The 17,500-nt window shown below is 43.6% G+C and overlaps 1 protein-coding gene across 8 annotated transcripts in view; it reads right to left on the bottom strand.

Moving 5' to 3' along the window:
- The window catches only part of cul9 (cullin 9), a 71,884-nt gene extending 54,580 nt beyond the window's left edge, over positions 1 to 17,304 (bottom strand). For 6 of the 8 annotated variants that reach the window (XM_083774728.1, XM_083774732.1, XM_083774733.1 and 3 more), the window contains exons 1-6: positions 17,090 to 17,304; positions 12,081 to 12,595; positions 11,521 to 11,776; positions 2,559 to 2,713; positions 1,789 to 2,059; positions 81 to 508 (exon numbers count right to left, since the gene is read on the bottom strand). In XM_083774728.1, the coding sequence (XP_083630854.1) occupies positions 81 to 508; positions 1,789 to 2,059; positions 2,559 to 2,713; positions 11,521 to 11,776; positions 12,081 to 12,590 (1,620 nt within the window). In that variant the 5' untranslated portion in view covers positions 12,591 to 12,595; positions 17,090 to 17,304. Of the gene's footprint in view, positions 1 to 80; positions 509 to 1,788; positions 2,060 to 2,558; positions 2,714 to 11,520; positions 11,777 to 12,080; positions 12,596 to 14,483; positions 14,624 to 17,089 lie in introns of those variants that run through there. The other 2 variants (XM_083774731.1, XM_083774729.1) reach the window with 2 other exon arrangements.
- Between the last annotated feature and the right edge of the window lie 196 nt (positions 17,305 to 17,500).

The raw sequence follows: 17,500 nt of genomic DNA, 5'->3' as shown, positions 1-17,500 counted from the left end.
TGTGGTCAGCATTACATTGTTGCAGAGTAGAAACGTCCGTCTCTGGTCATATATAGGGCTAATATTGGATAATAATGTACCTGTACAGGTGGCGAGCCGTCGTTGCTGTATCTGAAGTCGCCCACGTCTCCGGCACTGACCTCCTCGTAGTCCTCCAGCATGCGGACCATCATGCCGCTCTTCAGGTGGTCCTGGACGTACTCCACGTAGGAGGAGCGGCTCGCAAAGTCCGTGCGGGTCTTGAAACCGTTGGAAGAAGCCGTGAGCACGGGCTTCTTCTTCTCCCGGGAGGCGGAGCCAGAGGCCGAGGCCGAGGCAGAGGAGGAGGAGGCGCCGCCGCCGCCGCCGCCGCTGCCGGAGGTGGAGCCGATGGGCGCCACGTTGACGGATGACATGGAGGGAGGCGTGGCAGGGGCGGCCAAGTTGCGGAGCTGGAAGATGGAGCGAGACCTGGCGGGATGCGTATGACCCGCGTCCTCCGCTCGCTCCTCTGACATCACACCCCCTGCTGCACAGTGGTGGAAAATAACCAAAGTACATGTAATTCATTGATTGATTGATTGATTACTTCAGTGTTTTTCAACCTTTTTCATATCAAGGCTGATTATTTTTACAGCATTTGAGCCATGGACCATTTGATGACATTTAGCCTCTCAGACCCCAAACTAACTTGTGTTATTGCTGCATTGATGTTGGTACCATTAGGAGGGACAACAGGCAAACCATCAAAATAACAATTCTTCCACTTTGTCTAATTGTGTAGACTTCTTGTAAATTAACTTAAGTAATGCAGATGTTTAACAATAATTTAACTCTTGAGGCTGAGAGCGTAAAATGAAACCAAATAGACCCGTACGGGTATGGTTTCATTTTACGCTCTCCAGAGTTAAAGATCTGTATGGGTTCATTTGGTTACCAACTCTGCATCGCTTAGCTGGATACCACCTGGAAACCCCTCAAGGACCACTGGTTGAAAACCACTGGAATACAGGAGTACAGTCAAAAGGATATTACAGATAAAAGAAAAGTTATTGCAGTCTTGTTTCAATTCAGGTCCTAAATAAAGTACTGTAGTTTTTTACTTTACTGGATTACTTCTCAGAGGCAAATGTACTTTTGACTCCACTACAATTATTTGAAAGCTTCCGTAACTACTACCGGTAGTAATTTTGTAGATGTTGATCACTATTACAAAACAAAAACATACATTGCCCACTTCAGCCCTATATACATTTGGAGAATTTGAAAAATAGCTGATCTACAATAGCCTGGAAAACAGATTCATCTGCCACAGGGAGAATCTCCCTGGGAGATTGATCTGGCATTACATTTTGCTCACCCCAGAGTTGTGGGTGACCAATCAAGAGCCCACTATTCAAATCCGTTTGTAAACACCCCTTGGAAATAAATCTTCCAGACTAATATCTACGCAACCCCTCGGGGGGGGGGGGGGGGTCGCCAAATTATTTTGGGGGGTCCCCAAATTATTTTCAAAAAACAAAAGAAAAAAAAATTTTTTTGCAACCGAATGGCTGGAAAATGGAAATTAAGAGTTTACATATAATACACATAGTACATGCATACACCTTCCCTAATGATTATATCTGGTTTCAGTATTTATTTATGGTGTATTGTCTCTTTTATTAAGGTTATTGTAGCAGTCAATTTATATTGGGGGTCGGGTGGGCCCGGTGGGGGTCCCCGAGACGTTGCCAAAGCATTTCCGGGGGTCCCCGGCCAAAAACGTTGAGAAGCTCTGTTTTAGCGTGTAGATCTTTTAGCACCTACCTGCAGGGCTGGCAGAGGGGAACATGCGGTTGCGGTCCCAGCCCATGACCCGCACCAGCTCTGAGATGAGGTTGGCCATGGCCATGGTGAAGTCAAACTCCTTCTGGAGACGCAGCTGCTCCGAGGAGGGGGGCGACGAGGAGGAGGAGGAGGGGAGGGAGGAAGGGGAGGGGCTGGTCTCCGCCCCGCCACCCGCCGTGTTGAGCTTGTCCATCAGCGATGTCACGCAGAGGTAGCGCTTCACCAGGGAAAACAACAGCTTCCCTGGAATCTGAGAGAAATAGAGGTTCATGTGTCAGGGAACAGCACCATCTAGTGTAAAAACACCAGAGTCGCAGTCCCACAGGATACGGAATGTGAGCTTCCCATTCATTTTTTTCACAGAAATGCCAGCTACTCGGGTGTTTTTTTCCGTTGCGTTTTTTTCTCTCCGCGTTTTCATACAACGTAAGCTCTGAATGGAATCTTTTTTTTGTCCGTGTCGACGATCGACCGAGGTGCGATAAAAAAAAAACCCTCAACGCATGTCTTGAAAAGGTAAGGTAATAGCGTAAGTATCTCACTAATATTTGGAATTACAACATGGAAAGTTAAGTACTCAACCCAAACCGCTACCAAAGTGTCTATGTGCTTTAAATAAAGGTTGCAGCGCTTTTCAAATGAATGGATGTTGCAGTAGTGTTTATTTACCTGCGGTGGGTGGATGAATGGGTGTTGCAGTGGTGTTTACCTGTGGGAGGTGGATGAATGGGTGTTGCAGTGGTGTTTACCTGTGGGAGGTGGATGCCGTCGAAGGAGATCCCGTGCTCTTCTGAGGATGTGGTTTCTGCAAACAGCTCCAGCAGAGTGTAGCGGTTGTCAAAGTCCATGTGCTGCTCTATGCCGTCCTGCTGGCTCAGCGACAGAAGCACATAGGCTCGACTCCCTGGGAGAGAAGAGGAGACAAGAGGAGGAAGACAAAAGAAGGATTATGTTCAGTTAGGCCCAATTCTATCTGCTTTTGCTGTGCACAAGGAAACTCAGCAAATACCCAAAGTAATACTGTTAACGTTACAGTACATGAGGAGAATCCGGAAAGCTTGAGGAAGCGACGGAGTGAGCAGGCGGCGTTGATGTCGCCGTGGTACAAAGCGAGGGAGCCCTCCTCTGAAACGTGAACCAGGCTGTGGGCTAACCGTTCTGGCGGTAGCTCCAATAGGCCCTGGAATCTCATGACCATGGGAACCTTGTTTCTAGTATAATCAGAATACCTGATGATTATGTTTTAGTGGGAGGGGGGTCACGGCACTCCGTCTTTTAATTCTTTCTCTAAGTACGAACATATTCGTACCCCCCAGCTATGGGACGTTATCAGCCACGTACGAACATGTTCACACCCCTCGTATACTATATGTATATAATGGTTGATCCCCACAGCAATCCGGTTGCTTGTCATCACCACCAGCTATGGGACGTTACAACTGGTCTCTGTTTACCTCGGTTCAAAGCAGGATTTTCAAACCTCCATAAGTCGGAATCTACGCAGAGCTTAACACCCCCATCCCCCACAACGAAGTTCTTTGTCCTTTCTATTAGTAACGCCCGACGCCCAAGACGAAGTTTGATCCAAAAGACGAAGTTTATTGATATGAAAACGGATCGCATCGCTCCACAGCCTGGGAGCGCCTGTTGTGCAATCCTCCATGTTGCGCAACAGTGAGACGTCATCGAAAATGGTCCTCCCGTTTAGCCGGCGACAACAAAAATCTTAAAACGTTAATAACTCACGATCTAAATCATCCTGTCTAATTATTAAAAAAACATCCTGTTTTAGACGGCCCTCCGCTGTCCAGTCGCTAGTCGCGATAGATTTATTCTATTCGTTGTTGTCGATCAACGGATTAAATAACCCCGGGCAATTCAAGCGTTAACTATATTTAGGCTACAGCTAGCACCAAAACAAATGAGTGAAATGTGCAGCTATGTTGGTTTGTTTACTCTGTTGAGTGAGACAATCTTTTGGGGACCGCCCTGGGGTTCACCGTTTGAGAACCACTGAAATAAGGTAACAGACCTGTTTCCTTTTACTATTGTGCGTAGTCATGACGCAGATGGCATCATGCTCACCATCATGACTGTGTAGTCACCCCCAAAAAGCCACTCTGAACCATGAGGGGCCATGACCCTCAATAACAACAGCCCTCCTGTCTTTAACCCCAACAGAGATGTTGCTGTTCATCTCCAACGTCCTAGGGCTGGGCAATTAACTCAAATATATCAAAACTGATATTTAGAACCAATAACCTTATCTACTTGTAACCGAAAACTCTAGAAGCAGTGTTTAAATTATTACTATTATATATCGTTGCTGTTGGGACAAAACCTCATATCTCCATATTTTAACATTCGTTTTTTCATATTTGATCATACATACTACAGTGTCACACAAAACTTAAGTATCAAAAGTAGCACATGGGTAGCACTGGGTTCAGCCCCAGTCCAGAGTCCAGACTGAACTCTACAAGTGTGCCACATTAAAAATGTGTGTAATAGCACACACTTTATGCCATCTATTCATACAGAAGCTTCCTCCCTCACGCAATCACATGGCTGCTAGGTAACCCAGAGGGAAAACAAGGGGATGACGCGTCTTCTCGGCAAGGGGGAAAGATGAGTCCTCAATACACACAGACAGACAGACATAGCCTAGACAAGAACACTACCATTACCCCTGCTGGGTCTACACTAGGTCATTATGATGTTGATGATAAATAAGTTTGCCTTATGATTTTGAAGGTCCCAAAAAACATACTCTACACTTTAAGTAGAGTACCCCAAATACCCCTAGTGTGGGAACCACTGACCTAGGCTAAACAGAACAGACAAGACTTTTCATCTGCTAAGGGACACAACACAGCGGATATGGCAGATGCCATATGGTGCTACAGTATAATTAAGAAATCAACACCATTTCACAAGCAAACAACATCCACTGTTGACGTACCCGTCAAATGTGTAATCGAGCAAAGTCAATGATCTGCATGCAATTTCTGGCACGCCTTGCCATGACAAACACCACCCAAAGATTGTACTGTGATCTTGTAGATTTCTGAAATAGGACTTGAAGTGTTTATAAAGTACCGTATTGTCCCGAATAAAATAAGACAACTCTGATTATAAGAAGACGCCCATTTTTCAAGACTCATTTGTGAAAAATAACATTGAATGTCAAATAGTCGACCCCGTTTTTTAGGATATTTCCATTGTAAAAAAAACATAGTCTTATATCCAGGCCAATAGGTATAACGTTTGGGTCTTATATTCAGGCCAATAGGTATAACGTTTGGGTCTTATATTCAGGCCAATAGGTATAACGTTTGGGTCCTGGGGAGACACTACATTTCAACTGTTCTACTGAACTTGGATCACACATTCCGTTTGTTTCTAAAGTCAAACTACCACACCAAACAGTCAGACACACCATTCTCCCATCAAAGCAGCAGCAGCAGATAAACTCCATTTCTTACTTTCAAGTCAGTGGAGAAACAAAACAAAACAGAACAAGGACAATAGATACCCAGTCTGCCTGCTGTATTTCTGTATTTGTGTGGACAAATGTGAGAAGCTTGTGGACCAAAGTACTTTACAATACAATACATCAACCACCATCACCCACTGACCAAACCAAGCATGACAGCTCACCAAGTCAGTGCCGTGTCGGCTATGCCTGGGTTACACCAGTTACCATTACAATCAGGGTGTGTACTAGAGGGGAGTTAATAACAGAATCCTTTTTTCCTTTTTTTCACTGGTGGTCCGTGAAGGTAGTGCATTTGGTCCCTGACTATGCATTCAGTAATGTATAGTTGAGAAACAGCCTATGATGACATGTCAAAGATGCTTGTCGGCGGGGAAGAAATTCCACAGAATCTCAAGACAAGGCATCAAGGGAAAGTGTACCGGATTGACTGGTTGAGTCATCCAGGAAATGTGCCCATATAAGTGCATGTTGTCTGCTCATAAATTTACAACCAGTATATCAGTTAACATGAGTTAATATAGATTAGAAGGTTAAGAGAAAGGATTTAGGGTAGCCGTGGGATTGGAACAGATCAGTATTCTCAACCTTTTTGGATCTCTGGACCTCTAGCATTATGTCAGTTAAATAATGAATGTTAACAGCATGATTCAATTCATTGTACGTAGTAACCTATCATTACAAACCCAACTACAAATTAAATCAAGCCCTTAAGTCATTTAATTTCAAGCTTACCCCCACACCATATCCCCAGCAGACACAACAGTTGTCCTCAGGTTGATTCTTAGTCGGGTTGGTGGTCCCCGTTTCATAATCAATTGAAAACCCTGTACTAATCACACAAACACATCAAGAGCAGCAGATATACAGGCTCAAAACGTGGCGTGAAAGGGATTGAGCTTGTAGATCTGATAACGTTTGATGCTTTTGAATGTGAATCCTGAGAAGTAACAGTTTTGGACATATGAGGTTTGCCTGGATGGTCGAGGTCCCAGGTCGAGGTCACCCTCCTTTTCTCCCCTCTACACCAAGTTTTGGTGAAAATAGTCAATCTACAAGCTTGTAGATATGTAATGGGGACAGTAGTGACTGGGATTTGTCATAATTAACACAAGTCTTCCCAATAAATTGTCTCAGAAAAGACAGTACAGACTAGAGGATGTAGGTGGCCATCGTCGCTGTCGGACAGAAACCTCTTATCTCCATATTATTTTTTTAATTTGTGTTAGAGCATTACACACAAGTCTCAAAAATACCAGATACACAAGCTCGAAAGCCCTTGAGCTTGTTGATCTACTACTGTACTTTCGGCATCGACCGGGTTTACGGTGCCGGAGATTAGCTGGTAACAGACGGACGGATTGTAAAACATGCCTTCGGCCTGGTGGAGACAATTACAATGGTATTGATTATATGGTCACACTAAAGTACGATAGTTCAACAATGGGATATTTAATCTCCCCTGTCTGCATTCCAGCGGTCAGCTCTTGGAAGCAGGTTGTGAGAGCACTTATGTCAACACAAACAGCAAGCTCTGCTATCAGTAACAGTTAAGTGTGTGTGTGTGTGTGTGTGTGTGTGTGTGTGTGTGTGTGTGTGTGTGTGTGTGTGTGTGTGTGTGTGTGTGTGTGTGTGTGTGTGCGTGTGTGTGTGTTTCCACCACTTTGACACGATGAAACCCTGCTACTGCAAACGTGTTTAACCACCACGCCTCATTGGCCTGGAGCAGAGCCATTCAAGGAGAGTTGTGTCATCTCCGTTCACGTCAGGCGTTTAGGGAATGCACTGGAGTCTATGAGCATGTGTCACCATTTAGAGTGACATGAACCACGTGAACCCTCATGGGCGTAACTCTCAATACAAGACTCTGGCACAACAAATGCAGTATACTGTACACATGGAATAAAGCAAAATAAAATATTACATAATGATTTAATGATGTTTAGGTATTATCATTCTAAACCCATGTTGCTAAATATTAATAAGCTTCAGCCCATACCTTTTCGGTCAATTGTAATCTCGTAACCTTGACTCTGTATGTCTGTATCATTCATGACCGAGATACAGTACATACATACAGCCAACCAGTTGAAGAAATCACGGATTGAGGCTTTAAACCTTCAGCTTTTGTGAATTTTTAAAAACTGTTTGATGCTTCTAATCTGAACATAAATGGTAAATGGTGCATTTATATAGCGCCTTTATCAAAGGCGCTTTACATAGATTGTGCATTACAATGTGCATTACATTCACACATTCATACACCGATTGCAGCGGAAGCCATGCACATCGGCAGCAATTTGGGGTTCAGTGTCTTGCCCAAGAAGGACACTTCGACATGTAGACAGGAGGAGCCGGGATTTGAACCGCCGACCCATGGATCATTGGACGACCTGCTCTACCTCTTGAGCCACAGTCACCCCTACTGATTTGACCCGTTGTGAGCTTGTAGATCTGCTATTTACATGCATGCACGCTGGAGGGAAGTTGTAGAACCAGAATAGATGCCACAGATAGGGAAGTGTATTTTTGAAACTAGAAAAAGAGTAGAGAGAACGCCGCTGTGGGAATTATGTGACATATGTTATATGTTTTCATTTCCAGAACGTTGAGATAAAGGGCAGATGACGTTGCTTTACATCAAACTGATGCACTTTGGTCTAACTTAATGCACTGCACCACATACATTTATTTATAAGGATTAAATAAATCATCATCCATACACTCACACAAGAGACATTATCTTTCCTTTTATCACAGAGTCTCTGGGCTCCATTTAGCAATTCATATAATATGACATAATATTACAGTTTTATGAGCTGGGGGCGTGTTGTATGTCATATTGCAATTTTGGGCATGTTAAGAAGCGTTTTCGACACCCCGTGGATTGCGCAAAACGGCCTTGAATTAGTCATGGGTGTGTTTAAGGAGTGTTTGAGACGTACCCAATCAACATGTCCGTACTATTCTCTTTACCAGTCAGCTGATGTCACATACGGAATGCGCACTTTGGGGATCGTGGTATTACATTTCTTCAGGCTGGCACCATAGAAGACATGACATGACTTTGTCACATTTGGGTTAATTATTCCTATTGCACTGCATGCTGTCACCTTTATGCCTCAAAATAATTTGTTTCTATTGAAAAACACCAGTAAAATAACGTTTATTATATTTTATTTCAATCAAGTCATGATGAAGGAATGAGTTGAATGCTGCTGCTTAATGCTGTGCCTGTGGCCCTGATGGTATATGGCCTTCGCTCGTAGCATTTTATTGAAGAAGACTTGAATCGGGTGTGATACAGCATATGAAAGCAAACTTCCCAAGGATTATGGAGATGTTTTTATTTATTTTTAAGGTTGAGAAATGAAAGAGTTTCTAATCTCAACATTTTACAAAGAAATGACGCAAAAAGAGGCTGTTGCCATGTCTCATAGAAACAAGTAAATAGGTCTATAAAAATAAGCGCATATAACAGGGGTCTGTAACCTATTTTAAATGAAGTGCCATGTTTTTATTTTCTAGATAGTGAGTCTGCCATATCCAGATTAATTTTAATGACACCACATTAAAATAAAAAAACATATTTTGATTGTCCACAAATATAAAGTTCTTCCTTCTTTTTAAATATGTTCTTGCACATTGTTATAATGATCATTATATATATCCCCCTGCAGTCAGAGTTCATAGTTTTAATGAATGAATGTGATGCATTGTGAGCTGGTATAGATCTGCTATTTTCAAAAGTAATCTTGGAAATTTTTTATTTAATTTTTGGATTAGCCGTCCTTAGTTGGGCAAATGCATTCATCTGGGGATCCTTGACATGGGAATGTGCTGTGTGAGGATCACTGGTTTAAACAACATTAGGAGAAAAGCCCAATTAACCACTTTAGAAACAAGAAAAGCAACCACAAGTAGTAGGCTACAACTACCAATATTTACAAGCAACTTTACAGAAAAAGAAGCCGCTTATAATAAACAGACGCATGGCGACACTCCAGCAGCCTCCCAGAGCCGCTCAAGTGTAAAATCAAACTGTGCTTTTTGCGTTTATGAGGTGGTCAGACCCACGTCTAATCGTTATGCGCTGAGTGTTTTTAGGTCAAGGGGCTTAATAGCAAATTGCGCAAAGCGAAAATAATTAACATATGACTCCCACAATGCTAAAATATTCAGGAACGCCGTATGCCATATGTGTGTGCGTTCAACACGGGCCGATATGCCTTTCATAATACGATTGTGCGCAGAGCGAGGGCAATTTATTTATTACCCCATTGTAAAACGGATCTTCAAAATGGCACCCATTGTCTGTTACACCACTGTTGTTTTAACCCATTAGAACCTGAGGCCCATTCTACAAAAGCCTTTTAAAAATCAGTAGTTCTTCAGAAATGTTCAGAAACAGTGGATGTACAACGTCAAGCAAGCTTGTAGATCTACTATTTTTAATAGCCAAACGCTAAAATCTAAAAATATGCTTTCCCGGTTTTAATGGGTTAAATTCAGTCTGGCTGGCCTGTGTGTGCGTGGAAGCCAAGTATAGAGAGATCCCATAGCCTGCAGGGCTGTAACCATGACGACAGATCCATTGGCTGTCAATTGCCAATCATCAAAAGGTTGCGGGGAATCTGCCTGTGACATCAAACTCAGGACGTGTGATTGGCGTCCCAGTCGAAAACTGGTCAAGTAGAAAACTAAGCAGCAGTGTCATGTCCGCTGTGCGAGTCATGCAGCAGCGTCAGAGAAGAAGCAGCAGGTTGAGGAAGAAGGGTGCACTGCACCACGAATGCTACAAAACCCATTCTAGCCCCCTCTGGTTGCACTGCAACAACCCCCACCTGCACAGAGGAACCGTCCCACACAAGGTTGAGCTACTGTACATGCAGCAAGAAAACCTCTGGCCATCAGGAGGACATGCCCTTCCTACCCAGAATAGGTACTGGCCAGGCTGGAAAGGGCTAAAAGCCAGGATTACATGGACAGAGCAGCCAGCGGTCTCTTGATTACTCAGACGCTCGTATCTCTTCGGCCCGTAGGGAAATAACTCTTATCTTATACTGTAAGTTGATATGAGTTTACAGTTTACACATAAACCAAGTGAGCAGTATTGCCATGTCTGCTAATTATAAGCAACTTTTGGCTTGTTTTCCTCTAAATATTGGTGATTTTCATGTCATTGACCACCAAATGAATACATGTATGTTCCTAAACCCCATCTTTTGTTGTGCCCCCGTACCAGATTTGTGTTAGACATTAGAATATTTCAAAAATCTAACATTTTCAGGAATTAAAGAAGATAAAAATAATCGTCGCTTCTTTTGGGCTTGTTTTTCTAGACCTGTTGCTTGTTTCTCTCAAAGAATCTGGCAACAGTGCCAGTGAGTCAGTGTCTCACTCTCTCCAGCTCTGTGACAGAAGACACGTATTACAGCATGCTTCCTGTTTTTATTTCCTGAGAAAGGAATTAGCATTTCACTTCTACAGCCGTGGGTTCCCAAACCTTTTAGCTCAAGACTGAAAAAAGGCGAAAGTTTGAGAGAAAATGGCAAATCTACAAGCTCACATGTTGTGACTACTTTCACAACTTTAACGACTCTTTGTATGATATTCCCTTACAAAATGTTTGATTTAATTCCTGAAAATGTTTTGATTGTAACATTTCTGAAAGTCTTTTGAAATAATAAGCGTACAATAAATGCATGGAAACTCTGTACGTATGTAGCGTGTGCCAAATTTGAACGGACGATTTCACAGACGACGCAAGGGAGTTCAGTGTGCGGCGTCAAATTAGTCAGATATGGGTACATCAGACCAATTTATTTAGTGGATTATAAATATGTATTGGAATTTGTCTCTGTTGCCATTATAGAAAGAAACTGTAAAAATATACTATTTTCTAGGGGTGGAAAATAAAATCGATTTATAGATGAATCACGATGCAGACTGAACTGACACAAAAATAATGGAAGTAAATGAATCTGTTGTTCCGGATCATTACAACACTTTGTTAGTCACACGACGAGGGGGAAATAAATCATGTATTGGAATCGAGATCAGTAATTGATTTATAATCGAATCAAATCGTGCAGGTAACTAGAGATTCAGGCCCCTACCATTTTCTATATTTTCACGTGAAGTCATGCCGGTGTTTGTGTGATGTAAAATAAATCACACAATTTGTGTTGAGATGTGGTGTTGAGATGACGTACCTGCATCGTGCGACGCCAGCGCCCGCAGCATCTTGCCCGCACTGCGTCTGGTCTGCCTCTCCTTGTTGCAGAGCAGCTCCATGAGCAGGTCCAGTGCTCCCGTCTCCTTGAACTCGCCCACCAGCGAGCCGATGGCGGCGTAGGCACTCAGCACGTGGATGGTGTGGTGGATGGAGAAGTCGTTCTTCTTGCTCATCTGCTTACGGGCGCGCTGCACCAGGCTCTTCACGTCCCCCTTCATGTCCGACAGCTCACCCTGCGTGTCCCCGAGGAGGAAATGAAAAGTTAGGTGTATTTACTCAAAAGTGATGTGTCAGCAGCAAAGACATAACAACTTCAAGTATGTCATCGATGTAAAAAAAAAAGAAGGGAGACAATGGACATAAATCATATTTGTAGCTTTTAACTACAGCCATAACTAATTTATGAATGTTTCACACATAAAATATACAAATGCACACAGACTGTATAGTACAAAATAAACTCAAATCATGCGAACGTTATGGCTAACATTAGATACATTGTCTACAGTATGTGATAGGTCAAGTAGTCCCACCCACCTCGTCGAAGGTGACGTTCGTGGGGAACTCTGCACCCGACCTCCTCCGTCCCCCGTCCTCATCATCGTCCTCCTCGTCATCCTCCTCGTCATCCTCCTCCCCCCTCTCCCTCCTGGCTCCCCCCTCCGCCTTCCTCTTCTTGCCCAGCAGCGTGGGACAGTTGGCGTAAACGTCCTCCGTGGACATCCACATCAGAATGCTCTCCGCCTTGCTCTCGCCGGCGGTCGACGAGCTCCCGGACCCGCCTCCCCCCGCGGCGCCCGAGCCGCCCCCTCCCACCATTCCCACCCCTCCCCCCACGCCGCCCACCACCCCGATGCCGCCGCTGTCACAGGATCCCACGGCGGGGACCCCCGCGGGGTCCTGTTCCAGCGTGACCAGGCTCCAGCGGACCAGGTACTCGGTGTGTCCGTCGTGGGTTCTGCGCTGTCGCAGCAGCTCCTCGGGGTAGGCCTGCAGGCGCGGGCCCAGCTGCACCAGCAGGTTCCCGTTGCGGCGCTCACCCGCCATGGCGGCTGCAAAAGAGGGGAGAGACCAGACAATAGAGAACTATTAATAAACAATCGTTAACCTCTGCCGGTCAGATGTTAACCCATTCACGCCGGGAGGGGCGTCACGTTAATCAAGAAAGGAATCTAGTCCAACACTCAAAATGCTGAAAATGCTAGTACCGTCACTGTCACTTCCCATGCCACAATCAAACTTAAGTGCCATTCATTAACAACAAGACTCTCAGAAGTTACAAATGCTCACAATTCAGTTTCATGGCACAGGACAGTGTGGAAAATATTTGTCGAGGATTAGCAAATAAATAAATGAATAGTACATTTTGTTCACTACTAAAACCATTGCATCCATGTCAAAAGAAATCTTCAATCGGATACGGAATAATTTCTTATTCAATTCCTCACAGTTGCTTGCTGTTATGCAAGTGTAAGGTATTAACTGTTGAGTCATCCTGTGTATGACTTGTCTTGTGACTAATGAAATTAAAATGTTGTTCATATTCACCCTTGGCCTTATGATAGGTTCTATCATTGCAGTCGGGCAGAAACCTCTTTATCTCCATATTTATTCTAACTTTTTGGTGTGTTATTTGTTTTAATAAAAATCATACTACAGCGTCCCACAAAAGCATCAAAGGTAGCAGATCCACAAGCTTGAAACGTGGCACAAAGCGACACGTTTTGAGCTTGTAGCTCTGCTGCTCTGTTTTTTTTGTCTTTTTGGAATCCTGAAAAGTAACTGTTTTGGACAGACACATGAGGTTTCCACCTGACGCTGACGAGAGACGATATTATAGAATTAAGACGCCAAAGCGTGTAGGCCTGGTACTGGACAGTCTAAAAATGGGGCGGCAGTGTCTCTGGGGTAGAGTGGCCGGTAGAGCCCCCGGGTGGGAACCGCGAGGTTCCCAGTTCTGTGAAAATGAAACTCACATGAGATCACACATTGTACGAATGGGTGTGTGAATGGGTCAATGTAATGCACAATCTATGTAAAGCGCTTTGGATAAAAGTGCTATATAAATGCACCATTTACCAATTACAATGCATGGCTCTGTGACAATGACAACTCACACAAGCACTCCCTCTTGAAAAGGTTATTTTTCCATAACGCCCACCCCTACTGAACTTGGAATTAACAACAGTCACTAGCACCAGGCAGTGTGCAAACTTGATTCTAACCCATGACCCTTCACAACAGCCTCAGGTCCGTTTAAAACAGCTGTGCTGGCCACTTATCTTCCAGTATAAATGCCATAAAGTCCACCTCCATTCAGAAGGACAGTGACTGACATTCACACTTATGTAGTGAAAACGAAAGTTGAAATACTGTAAACGTGTCCTCATGTCCATCGTGACAAGCATAAAGTAGCATGTGATCATTTGTGTGCGTGCGTGTTGCCTGATATTACATCTTAATAAATGGGCAGACATAACTGGACAATGACTGGACAATGACTGTTTTAGAGTGTTGCCCCCTTCTGTATCTAAACATCATCATAAGTGTATTATAATGTTCCAAATAAACATTTAGGCTTGCCTTCATGCCTTGTGCCCAGTAAAAATATAGTCAGATTCGCGTACTTTACGGGCACGGCTCAGTCACTCGACGACAAATGACGTGAGGGGAAACGTCGTTTTTATCCAACTCACGGGCTTAAATGAAGCCTATACAACATTAAAAAACAAGGATAAGGTTGGCCCGATATAGTGGCTAAACAAACCTTTAGTAGCTTCATTGCACACAATTATTTTTGTTATGACAGTTTAACTGCCATGCTAGCTATATAGTAATTAACGTTCGCTGTCAAAATGTCCCCAAATGAAATAAAAAAGAAAACGTGACAGTTATTTGCTATAGCAGCCGTAGCTACTCGGCTAGTTATTCTCTGCTTACCAAATGGCCAGGCGAATTAAATAAATAAGTTGGGTAGGCAGAAAGCGTTTTGTTCGTAGTTTGTTGTGGTTGCTTCGGTGGAGTTGTTGTGCCTGGCCTGCTAGCCGCTAGCCTCACACTCTGCACGGGCACGAAAAGTACAGCCGTAACAGGTGTTACAGTGGGATCTGTGAACCTGTAGACATTTGTGACTCCAGGGGTCGCTGTTTCGCAATCTTTCCGAAGAAGGATGCAAAACACTGAAAACAGACATTATTATAGATTGATGTGACCTTATTATTATACAGTGTTAGTTTTGTCAGCAAGTCTGCAAGTCTTACGTCTTTTTCTTTTAACACACCATTTCGTTTTAGTCCAATTTTAGTCATTTTAAATTGTTTAGTCTTAGTCTAGTCAACTAAATATCAGTATTTTAGTCTTAAAATATAATATAATATAACAATTTCCTGGTGGTCTAGTGTTAGGATTCGGGGCCTCAACTGACTTTTTATGATGAATTGAACATGGTGGACCCTATTGTAAACAAGTGTAATGCTTTGCAGGGGTTTTCAACAGGTGGTCCGTGGACCACTGGTGGTCCGTGGAGGTATTGCATGTGGTCCCTGACCATGCATTTAGTAATGTAGCAAAGTGAAGAGTTCGTATTTTCTTCCACGGAACAGTGCACTAAACCATCTGTGCACTGTTCTGTGGAAGTGCGTCAATGTTATCAGAATTACTGGGAAGTCTGAGGTTAAGAAATTCCACAGAAAAGGGATAGAATCTCAAGAAGGGTGACGTGCTGAAGCTTGCCTGATTGAGTCATCATTATTAGGAAATGTGCCCATATAATCATGTAGTCATGTGCTATATCTTGCACGTATTTGCCATTTTTACTATCTATATATATATATACATACATACACACACACACACACACACACACACACATTATTATAGTAAAATGTGGCAAAAAAGTTTAGGGATAAAGGTTAAGGCACGCCAAAGATAGGGCCACATGTGTCAGTACTGTATATCAGTTAAGTCCGTGGACCATGGTTTTAGAAACAGTATTCCATAGCAAGTATTACGAAAGCACTAATCTTAGGCCATATCCCATTGCAACACAACAGTGGTCCCCAGTTGATTCTTAGTCAAGGTGGGGGTCCCTGGTTCACAATCAGTTTAAATCCTCTAGTCAAGCAGACTGAACTATCCTGTGCTATTTTCTGAAAACTAATGACGTTTTCAATCAATCAGAGCTGGACGATTTTTTGTTTAGCTCAAAAACAAGACAGGGGGGAACATATAGAGTACATCTAAGGGGGGGAATGTGAAATGTAAAAACAAGAATTCTCGTTGATGAACACGGCGCCCTCTGGGGTCACACATTTCAACCATTTCACACGCATTATAATGATAAATAACAATTTTCTCTGCGGCTCCGCCGCGTAATAACGCACGCTCCTCACAAACGGTAAAATAGCCGATCTGCATGCAGCGCTGATGCAGGAGGGTAAACAGTGGACCAAATCTTCAGCAGGGTCCCTGACTGTTTGACGCATGGAAATGAGCCATGCAGAGTTTAACATCGCTTCGAAATATTTTTCATGGAAGACAATATAGCCCACACAAGTTACAACAAGTGAGTAAGCGACCTGTGACTATCTCTCTTCTATACTTGCGTGATATGAGGAAGTGGAACGGTGCCATAGCCCGTGCACATTATAGGGACAAAGTCGTGTGTGAGTGTGTGTGTGTGTGTGTGTGTGTGTGTGTGTGAAGTGAAGTGAAGGGGGAGGGGCTGCATCGCGACTTGTTTCTGTTCATAGAGAGAGAGAGCCCACAGATGTGTTTGAACTAAGAAAATGTAAAAATAAGGAATTTTCCCACATTCCAGTTTTCTGACATAGGCCTATTCCCCAATTTCCACTGAGATTATGGGGTGAATGAATGTGGCCAGACCCATCTTCTCTTTCTGTCATAGTGACATTGTCCTGCATCAGATCATGTCCAAATCAGGTTCTCCAATCTCCAGTAGCCTCTTCAGTTTTTTGAAGATTTTTTGAGTGGTGCAACCACTCCCTTACGGAGCTATGTGTGTGGCTGGCTGGGTCTGAGCACTATGTGTGTGGCTTGCTGGCTGGCTGTGTCTGAGCACTATGTGTGTGGCTTGCTGGCTGGCTGGCTGGGTCTGAGGAGCATAGATAGATAGATAGATAGATATCTTTTTCATTTCTATAAGCATGAGGAGGCTGTCAGTGCAGGGAGAGCAGCTGGCATGGAGGTGAAGACATCAGTGTTAAGGTTAAATATCAACGTTAAAACGGGCCAAATCGACATAAAAAAAAGCCATTTTTTTCCGCCGCCGCCCTTCGGACGGCGTCGAACACATTAAGACACTATAGAGTCTCACTCTTGACATTTTCTGAAATATGGCAGCCCTGATATAGAGTACATCTAAGGGGGGGAATGTGAAATGTAAAAACAATAATTCTCGTTGATGAACACGGCGCCCTCTGGGGTCACACATTTTAACGAGTTACCGGCGGCAGTGTAACGCACGCTAGCAGCAGAGAGAGTGGAGGAAGCGGCCCAAAGAAACCACGAAAGCCTTTTTATTTTACCTGGTGGTGTCTCACCGACTCTCCTCCTCTTGTCCCGCTGCTCTGTGCTCTCCTCCGGCCGTCGGAGTTTCCTTTTCCGCGGTAATGATGTGTCGTTTCCCAGCCTGGAGGTTTAAGTGTCGACGGTTCTCGTAGTTAATCAACTGTTGTGACTTGTTGTGGATGGAAAAGAATGCAGCGTGAATCTATCTGACAGCACAGTGCCTGCCGCTTCGTTTGTCTTCTTCCTCGGTTTGCTTGCTTGGCCGACCGCGTCCTCTGGTGACCCCCCATGGACAAGGACGGCATTAAATGTCTGCCTTGAAAAAAAGTACTCAAAATGAAAATGAAAGTAAAGGTATTGGTATAAAAATGTACTTAATTAAAGTACTAGAAGTAGAAAGGCTACTCATTATTATATCATGTCCAATT

This window comes from Protomyctophum parallelum (assembly GCF_964188405.1).
Source record: "Protomyctophum parallelum genome assembly, chromosome: 10".
NCBI lineage: Eukaryota > Metazoa > Chordata > Actinopteri > Myctophiformes > Myctophidae > Protomyctophum > Protomyctophum parallelum.
Note: the sequence above shows the minus strand (reverse complement) of the source record. Positions and strands in the feature narration are given on the sequence as shown.